At 32.8% G+C, this 15,958-nt stretch overlaps 1 protein-coding gene across 1 annotated transcript in view; it reads right to left on the bottom strand.

Moving 5' to 3' along the window:
• LOC115886539 (carboxyl-terminal PDZ ligand of neuronal nitric oxide synthase protein) overlaps window positions 1-15,958 on the bottom strand; it is a 183,849-nt gene that overhangs the window by 69,126 nt on the left and 98,765 nt on the right. Inside the window, exons 3-5 of the mRNA XM_030905759.1 lie at window positions 12,782-12,853; window positions 12,514-12,606; window positions 11,768-11,929 (exon numbers count right to left, since the gene is read on the bottom strand). Of these exons, the coding sequence (XP_030761619.1) occupies window positions 11,768-11,929; window positions 12,514-12,606; window positions 12,782-12,853 (327 nt within the window). The remainder of the gene's footprint in view (window positions 1-11,767; window positions 11,930-12,513; window positions 12,607-12,781; window positions 12,854-15,958) is intronic.

The raw sequence follows: 15,958 nt of genomic DNA, 5'->3' as shown, positions 1-15,958 counted from the left end.
AAGATATCAGAAAATAAATAAGCCTACTTAATATATAAACTCAGTCTATAATCATCTGCTGGTGATGCTAACTAGTAGTAGGAACTATCGAATGAATACTATCGAAACATTCAATAGTTGCAATTCATTCGAATAATTCGATAGCTAGTAAGAAAACATTCGTCGAAAACTATTCGAATAAAAATTATCGAATAGATGCGTCATCTGCCTTGAAATATTGTATTCTAGTAATTCGGCAGCAAAAACCATTCATTTATAAAATTCATTCATTTATTAAATTCATTTATTCGTCAGGATCGATTTTAATAAAATATAAACTGGATTTTAGTTGTCGTCCGGCGACGTAGGTTTCTTTCCGAGAAACCCGTCAGCGGTCGGTGGCAATGCTATAAAAGGAGCCGGCATCTTTGATTTTTTGCGGAGTCAAATAAAGATAAGGACACATTATTTTTTTTATTGAGGTGCTACTATTTACACAAAAAATATATTATGAAGGGCGCTGTTGCCATATATTCTTATTAGTTGGTATTAGCAAAGAATATTATTCTTTAGCATTAGTTAGTTAGAGATAGTATGTCTATATGTTTTGCATTTTTTTATTAATATTCTGTTGTTACACTGCAATAATACTTTTTATTTTGGATGTAGGAAAATGATTTTTAATCTTTTTAAGCAAAGACTAGTTTAATAAATAATAATAACAGTAATAATTTGTTATACCTATTAACAACAAAATTTACAATCATTTAATAATATAAACATTTTTTTAAGTAGTAGCAAAATATAAACAACAAATAGAAGTCAAAAGTATTTATATTAGATCCTATTTAAAAATAATATAGTCTCTAAATGGCAACGTTGATTTATTAAATAATAATAATTACAGAACTAATTTGTTATATTAACAACAAATTTTAAAATCATGAAATATAAACATTTATTAATTTTCTAAGCATGCAGTGTAATGGAAGGAAAATATAAATAAAAAATTTGAAATCAAAATTATTTATATTACTTTTTATTACTTTATATCTAAGCTTTATATTACTATTTAAAAATAATATTTACTTTTGCTGGCATTTACTTTAAAAAATAAATGAAATATTTCTTCGCAAAAAACTACATGTAAGAGAATTAGCATAAACAAAATACAAACATTGTTAACTTTTTTTTAAACTGGCACGTGTAAAACTTTCAATTTAATTTTCTCACCCCAAAATTTGAGTTCGATAACCATTTACTTAATCACATTACTTAGATATGATTATTAAGTTCAACTAATTCATATTATTAAAACATCTAAAATACAAATATGTATTTTTAAAATTAATTGTAAGTTCATTTCATCTCTCTTAAAAATTGCTACTTCTCAAAATTTCCCATTAAAAAAATGCAATCTAACCTAACCATAATATACCATATAAAATTAAATAATTGAAAGATCGGGCTACAGAAAATCACAGCAATTTTCGGAAAAATTTTGACCACTTCGCACACAATCGTCAATTAAAAAAAACTACTATTTTAGTATTTTAAATATTTTAATAAACGCAAAAATAGCACAGTATTTATACGGCGAAGTTATAAAAATTTGGAAGAACTACTAATGCACTGACGCATACAAAAATCAATCGAATACTAAATTTCATTTATCAAAAGCATTCGATAGTCGTGGCTCAACGATAACCATTTAGTCGCACGGCGAGGTTGTCACATATGCTTTAGTATACAAATGAATGAATGATTTTATTCGAATAAAACCATTCGATAGTTGAAATCATTCATTCAGTAACCATTCGATAGTCTAATTCATTCGATAGTTTCCATCGCTAATGCTAACATGGTTAGCGAAATGCGCGTCCAGTGTAAAAGTAGAAGTGTTTTGGTATATTGTGGTGATTTAGTGTTTTATTTTGCAATATCTTAACCATCTAGGATTCGCTGATGACATGGTCCTAATTGCCAACAGTCGCCGGTTTTTTACGTGTGTGGGAAAATGTGGTAGAAAAAAGGAAAATATTTTAAAAATTTTCATGTATACTTAACTGAAATGAAGATAAATATATTCTATTAGTGCTGTAGTAAAATGAGTAACTATTTGCGAAAAAATAAACATCCAACTCTAGATGCAACGTTTTTCATTAACGCCCTTTATCTCTATTAAACTTTTATCTCTTTTTAATATATATGATTTGTCATTAAGCTGTGTACATGTTAAAATCCAGACCACGTAGTTTCGAGGGCCAGATCGGTATATGTTTTACACAACAACAAAATAAAATTTCTTGTCTTTCATCACTGTGTAATTATTAATATTTAAATTGAAATTAACTTGATAATACCGGCACGTTGTATTTTAGAGATAAAATATTTGTTGGTAATTGTTAGCCAAGATAGGTATTTCAAATAAATTTCAGCGACATTCAAAACAGAAATTAATCTCTGCAAAATAATATATTCTATAGAAACTTTGGTGGAATTGATTATTGAAGACTTGAAGCTGGCTAAAATATTGAAGCATGTTATATTACTTATAAAAGTGTCATTTGCAGCATACGCTGGACAAAATTCCACACAAATGCATCAATTATTAGATTATTTCTATAAAATATTCGAATGTACATACATGAAAACGAAAAATTAAACATTTTCATTTCCTTTTAGCGTTTATAGCTGTTTTGGCATAGAATTATGAAAGCTAATAATATAATCATATGTGTCTAATGGGTATCTATTTGCTTTTGATGTTTGGTTATTTAGATTGGAGTATTTTAAATGTCTAGAAACTAAAATATACAGAATACAGAAATGTCTCTGTCATAACTAAAGTCATACAATTTGCTTGGTAAAGAAAATAAGGAAAAAATATTAATATAATACTCAATAATTAAAATATACAGGGTGTTCCACTATTCCGTAGACATAGAGCTCCTACATATTTTTGAAATCAAAATAAGTTCGTTAGACATTTACCTCTATATTAAGGTGCTTCGTTTGTCCGGCTAGAGGGTATCAAGCTCTAAAAAAATAAACTCATTTTTTCAGATATATTAAGAACCGTTATTCCGATATGAATGAGATTTTGGGTTTTGCTAAGCGCTTTAACATTTTACTTTCACAAAAATCACTAAAAAGTAGGGGAAGGCTAAAAACTAGTATTTTCCAAAGCAAGTAATTTCCAACCCAATCTACGACAGATTTTTTTATTCGTAAAACGGTTCTTCTGGTATTTACTACTTTTTTGCCTTTTGTAAAAAACGCCACCTTGCGTAGTTTTTTCAAAACTAACTTTCAAAAAATATAGTTTGTCACATCAAGCAGTGGAGGCGTATAAAATCTATTATGCTTTAATAATCTAGTTGGTGAAAGTATGGACCTTTATGTTAGTATCACAAATTATATACCGTGCTGGCAACTGTTACTTTTGGGTCGGCATTTACATGTGTGGAAGTAAATCGCACAGGGATCTTATTAAGTCGGAGCGAGAGAAATGCGACCGAACGACGCGACGCGTGCTATTGCGGCGTTGCCGATACGTCTTTCCCTATCAAGTAAAGTAAAATCACGATCGCAAACCGCTTATTTTTAAAAGACTTTTTTTTCAAGAGATAACTAGCATACCAATTTTCAGCAATCGTGTAATTTTTTTATTGATAAAGATTTTCACATACTGTCTACAAAGAAAATACAGCAAAAATATCAACAAACTTCTTGAAAAAACTACAATCATTAGCTTTGTTCGGGTTCTTGTTATTACCGATTCTGAACCGTCCTAGTACTATAATTCGTATGCGCAGAAGGAAATATGAAGACATTATTTCAATTGCGCATGCGCTGCAGAGTTCTAGGACAGTTCAGAATCGGCAATAACAAGAACCCGAAAAAAGCTTATTATTTCTAATAGATTTCCAGATATCGATTTTTGAATTCAGAGTTCTAATAGCGCGACCAGTATCGAACACCCACTCAATTCCACTTATTTTTACCCAAAATGCAAGTGTTTCTAGCTTGCACTTAAAAAAATTCAAGCTATAGGGAAAATTACAACGACTCGTTAATAAATAAACAAATTAAGTATCACGAGACGTAATTAAATCGTGAAGCTGAACGCATGACGTACACCCATAGATTTAGGAAGAACAGATATCACATTGTGCATTTTAACCCGATCAAACAATCGGAGGTTGACTACGTACTGTAAAAACCAACTGAGATAGAGAAGGCAACATTGCCACATCTTAAATTTGCGCCTATCTACTTAGTTTGATTTGCAGAAAAGGTGACTTTAAAACCTTCACCGGATATCAATAAATCTCAATTTCTTAATTAAATTAATAGTTTATTTTTAAAGAAGCATGCGTAATAATATGGTTATTAACCAGAGGATATATGCGTTACTATTAAAGGACATGTTTACTGTTTAATATGCTGAAGCGTCTAGAACTATTGGCAACGTCGCTGCTAGTCTTCCAGAATGAAAATGAGCCGTTCGTCCCACCACCCCTCGCGACGGCCTTTGCTCCGTTATAGCGTACTACGTTTAGCTTACGGTGTGTTTGAAGTCGGAATCAAGTCCGAAGTGAACTTTTCAGTATTTTTCAGTAGTTTTTGTTTTTGTTTAACGTACTTTTGAATCTGCGAATTTTCAATATGGTGTGACAGTGTCAAGTGTGTGGAAAAATAAGCTCAAATTACCCGAATTTGTCTTTTCACAGGTTGTGACGACTTTTTCTGTCATCACTCAAACAGAAAGAAAAAGGTATCCGTTGCTCAGGGTTAGAGGAGAGCTGGGTTCGTAGGTAAGGCTTGTGACCTGTGGTGACTTAATAATGTTGTTAAATAATAAAATAAAAGTAATAATGTATAGGCTGCAAAGATTCTAAAGTTGATGTTAAGTATTCAAATAGTAATGGTCAAAGACAGTAAAAAGGGCGCCACTTACTTTGAGTATGAAAAGGTAAAGTAAGAAACCAGTAAGAAAATTTGATCATGAAATAGCTAAAATAAAATAATCAACAGCAATAAGGGTCTATTATGTTCATCAAGAATAAAAGTCAGATATAACTATCCTACGTTGAACATTTATTTAAAGACGAACACAATTATCAATCAGTTTAAACCCAGTTTTAATTATCCCAATGAAATCGTTAGTTACTTTAAGTAAACTCAAATTTAGTTAAAGTTCTCTCCAGTATACTATACTACGTAATATATAAACAGGTGAAATTTATGTAAGTACCAATACGATGATGTTTCGAAACAAGTCGTGTACAATACCCTTCAAAAATGAATCCGTGTTAGCGATTCTCACATAAAAGATCATACTGAAGTAAAACGTACCGTTAAGGACAAAGCATGACTTATAATGTTAACTAAAAGGTAAATTTTGACTATAATATATGGAATAAATGACAACAATTCACAGAGATATTCAAAATATTATCTCAAAGTAAAAAAAATTTAGGGAATACCTTGTGTGTTGAACTTAGAACTTATCTGTATTTTTTTTTTAATTTATGACGTAGTGAACAGATAGGCAGGCAGTCTCCAGACTAACGGAAGTGGATGTAGACTCTTCGATAGTAGCAGGAGTCTTCGATATCAGTAGAATAAATGTAGAGTCATAAATACTGTCTCAAAAGTGGTTACTCATATGCCAATTACTTATACGTCAATTTCTTATACGCCAGTTACTCTATAAAAACTCTCAGAACAGTCACCGAATACCAAAAAAACCAACTTACGGTCTGAAAATCAGCTGTACACATTCCAAAAATATAGCCAAACTATATGCTGATCCAAACCGGTAATGCACAATCAAACATTATCAAAATAAATAAAAAGAAGCGGGAATAACTGAAATAAAATTTAGTTAGACACATGGCGATACAAAAATGGTAGATACACTTACTGTGATCTTATTCCAGGGAAAAGGCCAAAAAAAACACGAACTAGGCTCTGAACAGTATATTCTACAGGATTTCAAATATCCAATCTTTGGATACCCGTGCCTTTACTGTTAGGAAAAGTGTTTCAGAAAGCCCTTTTTCTCTGAAGATTCGTCGGACGCTGAACCACGCGTTTTACCGTTTAATGTGCTGAAACGTCTAAACGTATTCCAGAATGAAAATGAGCCGTCCGTCCCACCACCCCTCGCGACGGCCCTTGGTCCGTTATAGCGTACTACGTTTAGCTTACGGCGTGTTTGAAGTCGGAATCAAGTCCGAAGTGAACTTTTCAATGTTTTTCAGTAGTTTTTGTTTTTGTTTAACGTACTTTTGAATCTGCGAATTTTCAATATGGTGTGACAGTGTCAATGTGTGGAAAATAAGCTTAAAAAACCCGAATTTGTCTTTTCACAGGTAGGTACAAATTTCCGCCGTAATTGTACATAGGCGTCCCACAAGGGAGCCCTTTACAATTAAAATAATTCTAATTATATTTGTTGAATTTTGATCTATTAAAACAAGAACGTAGTAGCCGGTAATTGAATTATAATTCGTCTCAATTACTATCTAACTGTTGTAGATCATAACAAATTTGAATATAAACGTTGCATTTGAAACTTTATTATAAGCCAGAAAGTGACTTTTTTTTCCTTAAAATTGCGTCATATTTTGGTCATTATATACGATATTCTAAAGGAATTTTGCTCAACAAATAAACAAAGGTGTTTACCCGACCTTTTTTACATTTTACTGCTTTATTATATCTGCCCCTTCGGCGTTGTTTAGACAATTTTTTACCACCGTACAAATACCTCTTCCTAGAGTTATTTGTACGGTGTGTTTACCTTTTTTTTAGAATGGGACGAACTGTAAATAATTTTTAGGCTACTAGTTTTATACATACTTATATACAGAGTAACCCAGGCCTCCAAAAAAGCTTTTTACCTATTACGTTTTTGGTTTGTGATTTTTATTTCAATTTTTTACATAAGATGGAGGTCATTGTAACGCACATTTTCAAAATATTTTTGTCAACATACAGGGTGATTCAAACCGCAATACATATGCTTAATACAGTTCATGAAGATTGAGACATTTAACTAAAATTTGATTGTCTGATAAAACTACCTTTAAAAGTAATGGGTTTGTAAATAAACGTAAAATTCATTATTATGCGACAGAAATCCCATACTGTAGCACACAGATTTGATACTTTCAATGATAAATGCCTTCTATTGAGAGACTAAAAGGTAATTGCTTCGTATCAAAGCCATCATAATACAAGAAGAAGATCGAAAGTCAAATCTTGTCTTATATTTTCAAAAAAACACAATTTTCTCATTAAATATTGATTTTAGGTATAGGAAGTTATTAATAATACAAGATTAAACAACTATTACACAGTACTTCACAGGAAGCTATCGATTGCGAACTAACTAAATCGTTACTAATTACTAATTTTGGAAAGTTCTTTTTAAGATCAAAAAAGGTAAAACTAAAACCTAAACTATCATTTGAGATTAAACGGGAAGTTAAAATAAATAATGTTGCCTATTCTAAACAAGAAAAAATTATTTATAAGTTTTATAACATCTCTAATTAAATTTGGACGAAAAGAATATTTCTGTTTGCTGTAGGTAATTTTCTCAGGGAAAATACGTAAATAAAAATGACTTTTTAAGTCAAAAAAAGTCAAAAGACTGTCTTTTCGAAAAGGGACAGGTGGCAACCCTAGGTATTTCTGGAATGGAAATTTAATGGCAAATCTACAACTTTAGTTTAAAAATATGTTCCGGCCACCTATGTTTACAAAAATGTCTAAAATGTGCTTTACCATTGCCTCCATATTATGAAAAAAAAATTGAAAGTCACCAACCACAAACCTAATATAGAACTGTTTCAGAAACTTGAGTCACCCTGTAAATATTCAAAAGTAACTGAATGTTTATATAGAAGTAACTGAAAGTTTAAATTGAAAAACGACGTTGAAGCGATTTTCGAAAACTGTCTACTAACGTTTCAACATAAGTATATATGGGATATCAATTATATTATTATATTAGACCTTATAACAAAACTCATCTGACGAAAAAGTGTTAATGTAGTATATTAATATGGAGTAAAAATTTTACTAATGACTTTACTTTTACTTTACTAATTAAATTCCTTCCAAAAAACGATACGCCACTGGCCACTAGAACAATCCAAATGCGCCTAGTTGCCGGGTCGGAAATTTTAGACTTCTCTGTCTCTTCTATCCCCGTTTGACACATTGGAATGTTTGATACACTTCCAACGAGTATTTATGAATGAGATGTTCGGTCTATCTTTATAATGTGTTTGCGTACACCTTTCCCTAGAACTTTAAATACTGACAGAGGTATTGATTGGGTCGACCGGTCAACTGCGACAAATCTGCTATATCTCCTTCCACGTCTCTTAGCGATGTTTATAGCTTGTTCGGATTCTTGTTATTATCGATTCTGGACCGTCCTAGAACTGTGATGCCTATGCGCAGAAGGAAATATGAAGACATTATTTCATTTGCGCATGTGCTGCAGAGCTCTAGGACGGTTCAGAATCGGTAATAACAAGAACCCGAAAAAAGCTATTATTAGCGATCTTTCTATCTCCAATTTCTCGGTTTATTTCATACGTTTGGCAACGTGTTTACTGTCCTCTCTTTGTTCAGTACATTATAAACGTATTGTACTCTTCTTACTAACGGAAATCTCGACCCAAGACTAACCTTTGCCAGCCCTTAGTATTTGACAATAAGCTTCATAAAAAGCTTAAACAAATTAATAAATTTTAAATTAATTAACGTTCAAGTTTATTTTTGATTGGTGTCCTTTAACGGACAAACGAGGGACTTTTGTGTACAGGTAAATTATGTGCAATAAACTTATGTTGATTCAAAAAATACGTAGTTGTTCTATGGCCACGGAATATCGGAACTGCCTGTATGTTTTGTAGGCTTCCTTTGGAAAAATAAGTTCTCCACCTTTTTTTTCTCAAAACCTATGCGATGTGGCGTTTTTTACAATAGACCAAAAATCTAGCAAATACTAAAGGGATCGTTTCACGAAAAGAAAATCTGTCGTCTGTGGAGGTGAAAAATATTTATAGTAAAATTTATGTAAGGGTGAGGGTAGTTTTCACCCTTCCCGTACATTTTCTTGATTTTTGTAAAACCCAAATGTTAAAGCACTTAGCAAAACACAGGCAGCCAAAATCTCATTGAAATCAATATAACGGTTCTTAGAATATCTGAAAAAATGTGTTTATTTTTTTATTAATTTGAGACCCTCTAGCGGCCAAAAGAAGCACTTTCGTATAGAGGTAAATTGTGTCCAATAAACTTATTTCGATTCCAAAAATACGTACTAGTTCTATGTCCACGGAATATTGGGACACCCTGTGTACAAAAAATAATACAAACATTTATACGAATATTTGTTGTTATGAAAAACAAAGAAATGGTAATAGATTTATGGAAATGCATATGATCCGAATTCTTCGAAATTCTCAAATTCCGATACTTTCTGGCGTCAACTTAACCGGTATATAATCCCCCACTTTGACAGAAACAAATGCGTCTCCAAAATTACTCAAAATTATCGACCTTGCTATCGACCAGAGGAGAATGCGTGTTGTTGTGATGCCAACGCGGTTTCAGTAAATTGAATAATTCTCCTTATGTTTTCGCAGCGGTAAAAAGGTGTTGACAAATTCATCTTTTTACATAGTAAATTTGTCCGAAAATTTATCGACACGCTAATACATTCTTATAAAATGTTTTAACGTAGCTTGTGATAATGAGTAAATATGATTAAACGCCTTCGAAAAATGATAGCTAAATAATAACTTTTGGCAAGCAAATTTACGGGAATATTCAGAATTTCTAATATGATAAATGTCCTGGGGAATGTTTAGCTGGGAATCGATTTATAATACTCACATTTTGAAAATATATGTTTTTGTAATTTTTAATAATCACTCAAATACGACCTCTTAAAATAGCTTTCATCTTGACAGGCTTTATATAGAAACCCTCATCAATATGCACAAAGAAGCCAAAGCAAGGGTAATGATATATAAAACAACCCCAGAGTTCCCAACTGGCAAAGTAGTACAACAGGGAGACGCAATATCCCCAAAGTTGTTTACAGCAACACTAGAAGAAATCTTCCGTCAACTGTATTAGACTAACAAAGGATTAAAAATAGATGGAGAATATCTTAACCATCTTAGATTCGCTGATGACATAGCCCTAATTACCAATAGTCCTGAAGAACTACAAACATAAATTAATGAAAGTGGGTCTTAAAATGAATTTAGCATAAACTAAAGTAATGTAGAAGAATATATAAGAATATCTTACAAGAATATGGCAGAGCAGAGTGATAACAACACACACACAAAAAGAATTTGCTGCATACAATTTTCTTCTCGATATTTCTTTATGGAGTGGAATCCTGGACCATCAAAAAGCATCGGACAGGCGCATGATAGACAGCTTTGAATACCCTTGGACAGCTAGAAGAACTAATCTGTCAATAATTAATGAGCTCAAATAATAACATAAGCACCCGACTGTCGGCTATCTGTCTGAAACGTATCCTCGAGTACTTTGGACATGTTTCTCGAAGACCTGCCGACAACATGGAAAAAAATATTAAAGCTGGCGATGTCCAAGGAGAAAGGTGTAGAGGTCGGTCCCCAACAAGATGGATCGATCAACTAAGACAAACAACGGCCCCCTACACTCAGCTATCCATCGAGCTGAGGACAGATTAGCCTGGAAAGTCTTTTAAAACAAAAAGTATTAACAAACAAAACAAACACAACGCTTTATTGTACAAAAAGCCAAAACAGCTTCATCGACAAAGCAAAACAAAAAAGGACAAAAACAAATATACAAGTAAATAAGTAAAAATGTCATACAATACAAATCAACTAAAAAAAAATTACGTCATAAAATTACAAATAAAACATATATGGACATTGCAGAACACAGGCGTATCTAGAAAATTTTACAAAAGGAAAACTGTAAATGGATAAAATAATGTTATATATTATAAAATCAAGAGGTATAAAATATTAAATACTAGACCTTTAACCAGTGTGTGAGATGATCAAAATTTTAAAATTCAAAATTGTTCATGATTAAACATCAACAAAAAAGTCGTTTACCGCATATAGGGCTCTCTCCAGTAAGTATAATTTCAGAGCTTTGCGAAATGCGGGAAAGAATGAAAGTGACTTGATATTCGAAGGCAAATGATTGTACATTTTCTTGGCATTGTACAGTATTGAGCCCTTAACTAGTTCTGAGCTCGGGGTTGCAGATAAATATCGTGCTCCGCATTCCTAAGTGGATAGTTGTGAGAAGGCCTTTCCGGGCGACAACTAAAATCCAGTTAATATTTTATTATAATCGATCCTAACGAATAAATGAATTTCATAAATGAATGAATTTTATAAATGAATGATTTTTGCTGCCGAATTCCTAGAATACAATATTTCAAGGCAGATGACGCATCTATTCGATCATTTTTATTCGAATAGTTTTCAACGAATGTTTTTTTACTAGCTATCGAATTATTCGAATGAATGGCAACTATCGAATGTTTCGATAGTATTCATTCGATAGTTCCCACTACTAATCATAAATTATATACTTTTTCTTGCATTTTTGCTTTTATTTACTACCTACTTGTCAAAGATAATTATTAGGATACGTCAATTTGACTGGGATGTTTAAGTAGCGTACTTAGTATTTTTGTTGTTAAAAACGCTCAAATATCGTAACCTACCTTTTTGTTCGCTTTGAATACTGCACATTTGAACACATTCGACGCGCCATCTCGCGCTATGTAACTGAAAATCTTCAAGTCCTGGGAATCGTGAGATACGTAGAATATCCTATAAACCGGATGGTGAAGTAAGAGAGATTTTTCGTCATTCCAGTGCCGTCTCTGAAAAAAAAAAGAAATAAACATCAATAACACTAATTAAAAAGTATGATGTTTCTCTAAAGGTTGTAGACAAAGGGTGTATTCCGTTGCTTACCTTATGGTTATGGATTTATGTTCCGTTTCTATAACGGAACACGGTTCGTGAAAAATTCGGTTATAACTGTCACCAAACTAACCAGCGCGAGAAGGCTTGTTTCTCTGGTTTTGTTTATCAATCAATGTCATTTATGTGACAGAAATCAAGCAAATATTGGAGGTTCGAGTGAAATTCTCATTTAATTTCTAAAATTTGTAATAATATTTTGTATTTACATCCAAAAGCAATGGAGGTAGGCAGTAAAAGTATATAAATTTCATTAACTAAATAGAATGACTTTTAGGATCATTTAAACTTATCATGCAGCCATTGAGTGGTATTAATAAAAATTAGCACATACTTATATAGTAGATACTACTAGCACTAACATTTACTTTTCAGTAGATGCTGATGCTTAAAGCAAGTACTGAAATCTATATTAATAATCATGATGATAATGATGATAATGCAATGAAATAAGTTCAAAGAGTATTATTTCTTTCCTTACCTTTTTCTTTTTCCTTAACATTACTTTGACACCGTCTATAGAGACCTCTATCGTCACCTTTTTTTTCTTGATTCCTTTCGCTTTGAACTCGTACTGAAAGGAAAATAACAAACATAGTTATTTTGATACTGCTTTGAATCAAAAAACTTGAAAAAATAGCAGTAAAATAGGTTAAATAAACTTGGGTCTGTACTCCTAGACAGAATACTTTAAAATTAATTAATTTTTTATGCGGAAATTACAATTAGGATGGTTTTTATGTACTTACCCGTATTCTCCGCATGGCTGCGACAATTTCCACACGACTAGTCGGTCTGGGAACGTCCAGTGAACCGATAAACTGCAACAAAAGCAAAAATCTTCCTTTAATTTTCTTGTTCATACACAATAGATATAAAAAAAGCCAAAAAAAATATTAAATAACATTTCTTAATTTTCGTTTATAATTGTTCTAACAACTTAACATTATAAAAACATCTCTAGACCCTTAAATGTTCGAACTAAGGAACATAAAGATAAAAAAAAAAATAAATAAATAAAAAAAAATAAAAAAAACATAAAAAAAAACATAAAAACATAAACATATTATATATTTACAAATCTAAGATTTGTCAGCATTCATGAGACACAGGGCACAAAGTAGATTTTAACTACGCAAAAATTATAATGAAAGAAGCAATAGCCTCTAAAAAATGAAAGAGGCTTTTTTAAAACAATCTTATAAAAATAAATGCATTTGTAGATGTTAGTAATGTATGGCAATCGCTTCTTTGATTTTAAAGAACAAAAATAAACATATCATACGTAAACATTAAACACAAATTAAAAAATAATCATACAGAAAGTTTGAAGCTTTTTGGTTTTACCTTATTAGTAATTGTTATCAGGTAGTAATTGTTAATTTTGAAGTTTAACTTGATATAATGTCATTTTAACATTGATCATCTGGTCAGGTGCTGGGGGGAATCCCCCCTAGCACTTGGCTTGGTCTAAGAAGCATCTCACTCATCGCCTTGTCCCTGACTGTAGTGTCGTGGCCAGGGAATTGCACAAAGACATATAACGATACCGGGCGGGGCTACGGACAGCCTCAACCTTGGGGCATCGGGGGGCACCCCATTGTATTTTACCCTTTACTTCTACATGCGGGGCTCTGTAGAAGTGGACCGACTGTCCCTAGCGACTCATGGGAACACTATGAGATCTGGTAATAATAGTAATAAAAACATCACCGGTGAGCTGTGGGGAAACCCCTAGCGACACTGGGAACAGGAACAATGAAAGTTCCAAGGGGCCAAACCCAAAGAGAACTACAGGAGAGGTGGCTGACACTTGCGTGAGACCATCCTCCGCAAGTGGCATACAAGTTACCACCTCCTCCAAGGGTCGGGAGCCTACCTCCTACCTCTAAACCCAACAGGCGACACAAGCTACCGTTTCGTCTACCCGGCCTGGGTCGTAGCCCCTCGACTGTGAGGGACACGGGTCTCCGTAGGAAGTCCTGGGACTGTACGATGAGTTATAACTCAAGAAAGGGGGATACAATAGATCTCTAAGGTCGCAGAGATTAACCCCCCTCCCACTTATTCTAAATTCTAAGTTTAGTATAGAGCCTGTTTATTTTCTGGCAATTCAATTTATTGTTTCGGTATTCTTCTAAGCAGTTTCAGAGAAAAGATACACATTCAGTTTTTATTTTTAATCTTTTTTAATTTTTGAAAGAAATAGTTTGAAAGCCGAAAACTGACGTATATAATTTTTTGAAATTAAATTAATTTGCAAATTCATAACATAACAATGTCCGATTCTCATTTTCTAATAAAATTTCACATTTTCAAAATCACTCACATATTTTTCTCTTTATTTTTATCAAATCTTTAGGTTAGATTTTCATTTCTAGTTTTCATGTTTTTTTTCTGATTAGTTTTAACTGTAGATTATTATGGGAGGGAGAAATTTAATCACCGCGACATTATAGATTTAATGTGTCTCCCTTTCTTGAATTATAACTCATTATAGAGTCTCAGGACTGTGACAAAAGCCAGTATCTGAAACGATTTTACAGAAGAAAGTTCTCCATATCTGATATAAATAATAAAATTTCTTCGAATATGTTAGACCTTGGAGGATCGAGTTAGCGTTTTCGAGGACGGATACGTTTTAGTCATGATAGAACCATCGGATTCTTAAGAGTTGTCTAAGATGTCTCTGTTGCAATTTGTTTAATGCGTTAAGGTTTAGCGGTACTGCACGCATGTTTCGCTCCCATACAACATGGTGGGGATTATTATTGCTCAGTAACCTGCAAATTTCGTTTTTGTGTTCAAGTCATGGTTGTAGAAAACCCTGTCTTTTAATTTCCAGAACGCTCTTGAGGCGCTGCTAATCCTGTGTTAAATTTCAGAGTCGATATTGGCCTTTTCCGAAATCAAACTTCCGAGGTAATTAAATTCCGCCTACATATTCCAGTAGTTCGTCTCCGATTTTTATAGCATTGTTGTGATCTTCTAGGGAAACAATAGTATACATGAAACAATAGTGTCTATCTTGCAGACATTTTAAACCATTTATACTATACATTTTTTCTCTTTTTATTCCTATATCTGTAACAGACATCGCAGGCCTATAATAATTGTTGTAACCGTCTGTGACTATCTTTAACAAAGCTTCCAATAAAACAAAAAAAAACGCGAAAACCACAGGCGAATTCGAGCTGTCTTGATCCGATGCCGCCGGCATGGCACTTTGTTCGCTTTGTCTATTTCTAGGTAGCGTCTCGACGCTCACCGATGGCGTCACATCTATTTCGGCGGTGGCATCATGTGTTGGTGACGTCACTTGCGGCCTGGCACCGGTACAGCTCTTGTACAGGTGAAGCGTACCGAGCTCATAGACGTTATAGGTAATAGAACAATAGATCATACAACAAAATTCAGACTATTAGTGATGAGTATATAAGGCAAGGAAAAAATGCAGACAACGAAGACAATAATTTGAGCATTTAAATACATCATATTATACGAAAAAATACAAAAAATATGCGATTGAAGAGCAGACTTTCTAGATGCATTTCGTCCATTTTATCGGCTTTTGGCAAACAAAGAAAAACTGCCACGCTTTTTGCAAGAAACTTACCGAAAAATTAGTAGGTATACTTGAAAAATGGATAAAATATCATAAACATAGTACACCTACTAAAAAAATGTGAAAAATTTAGTTTTAATGATATCTGAAGAATTGAAAAAGAAACAGTTGGCTGTCCTTTAGATGTGAAATTTCTCTTTATTTTTCTGATACCACGACGGTCCGTATCGCTCACTACATAGTCCCCAGTTGTAGGTCCATTTTTAAAAACCAAACCAGTCCAAAACCTTTAGCTGGCAATGACAAAAAGTCCAAAACCTTTAGCTGGCAATGACATACAGCTGAAGCCATTCTTTGTTTA

The sequence above is a fragment of the Sitophilus oryzae genome, unplaced genomic scaffold, assembly GCF_002938485.1.
Source record: "Sitophilus oryzae breed Bouriz unplaced genomic scaffold, Soryzae_2.0 scaffold_494_pilon_pilon, whole genome shotgun sequence".
Taxonomy (NCBI): domain Eukaryota; kingdom Metazoa; phylum Arthropoda; class Insecta; order Coleoptera; family Curculionidae; genus Sitophilus; species Sitophilus oryzae.
This window is presented reverse-complemented; position numbering and strand designations above follow the sequence as displayed.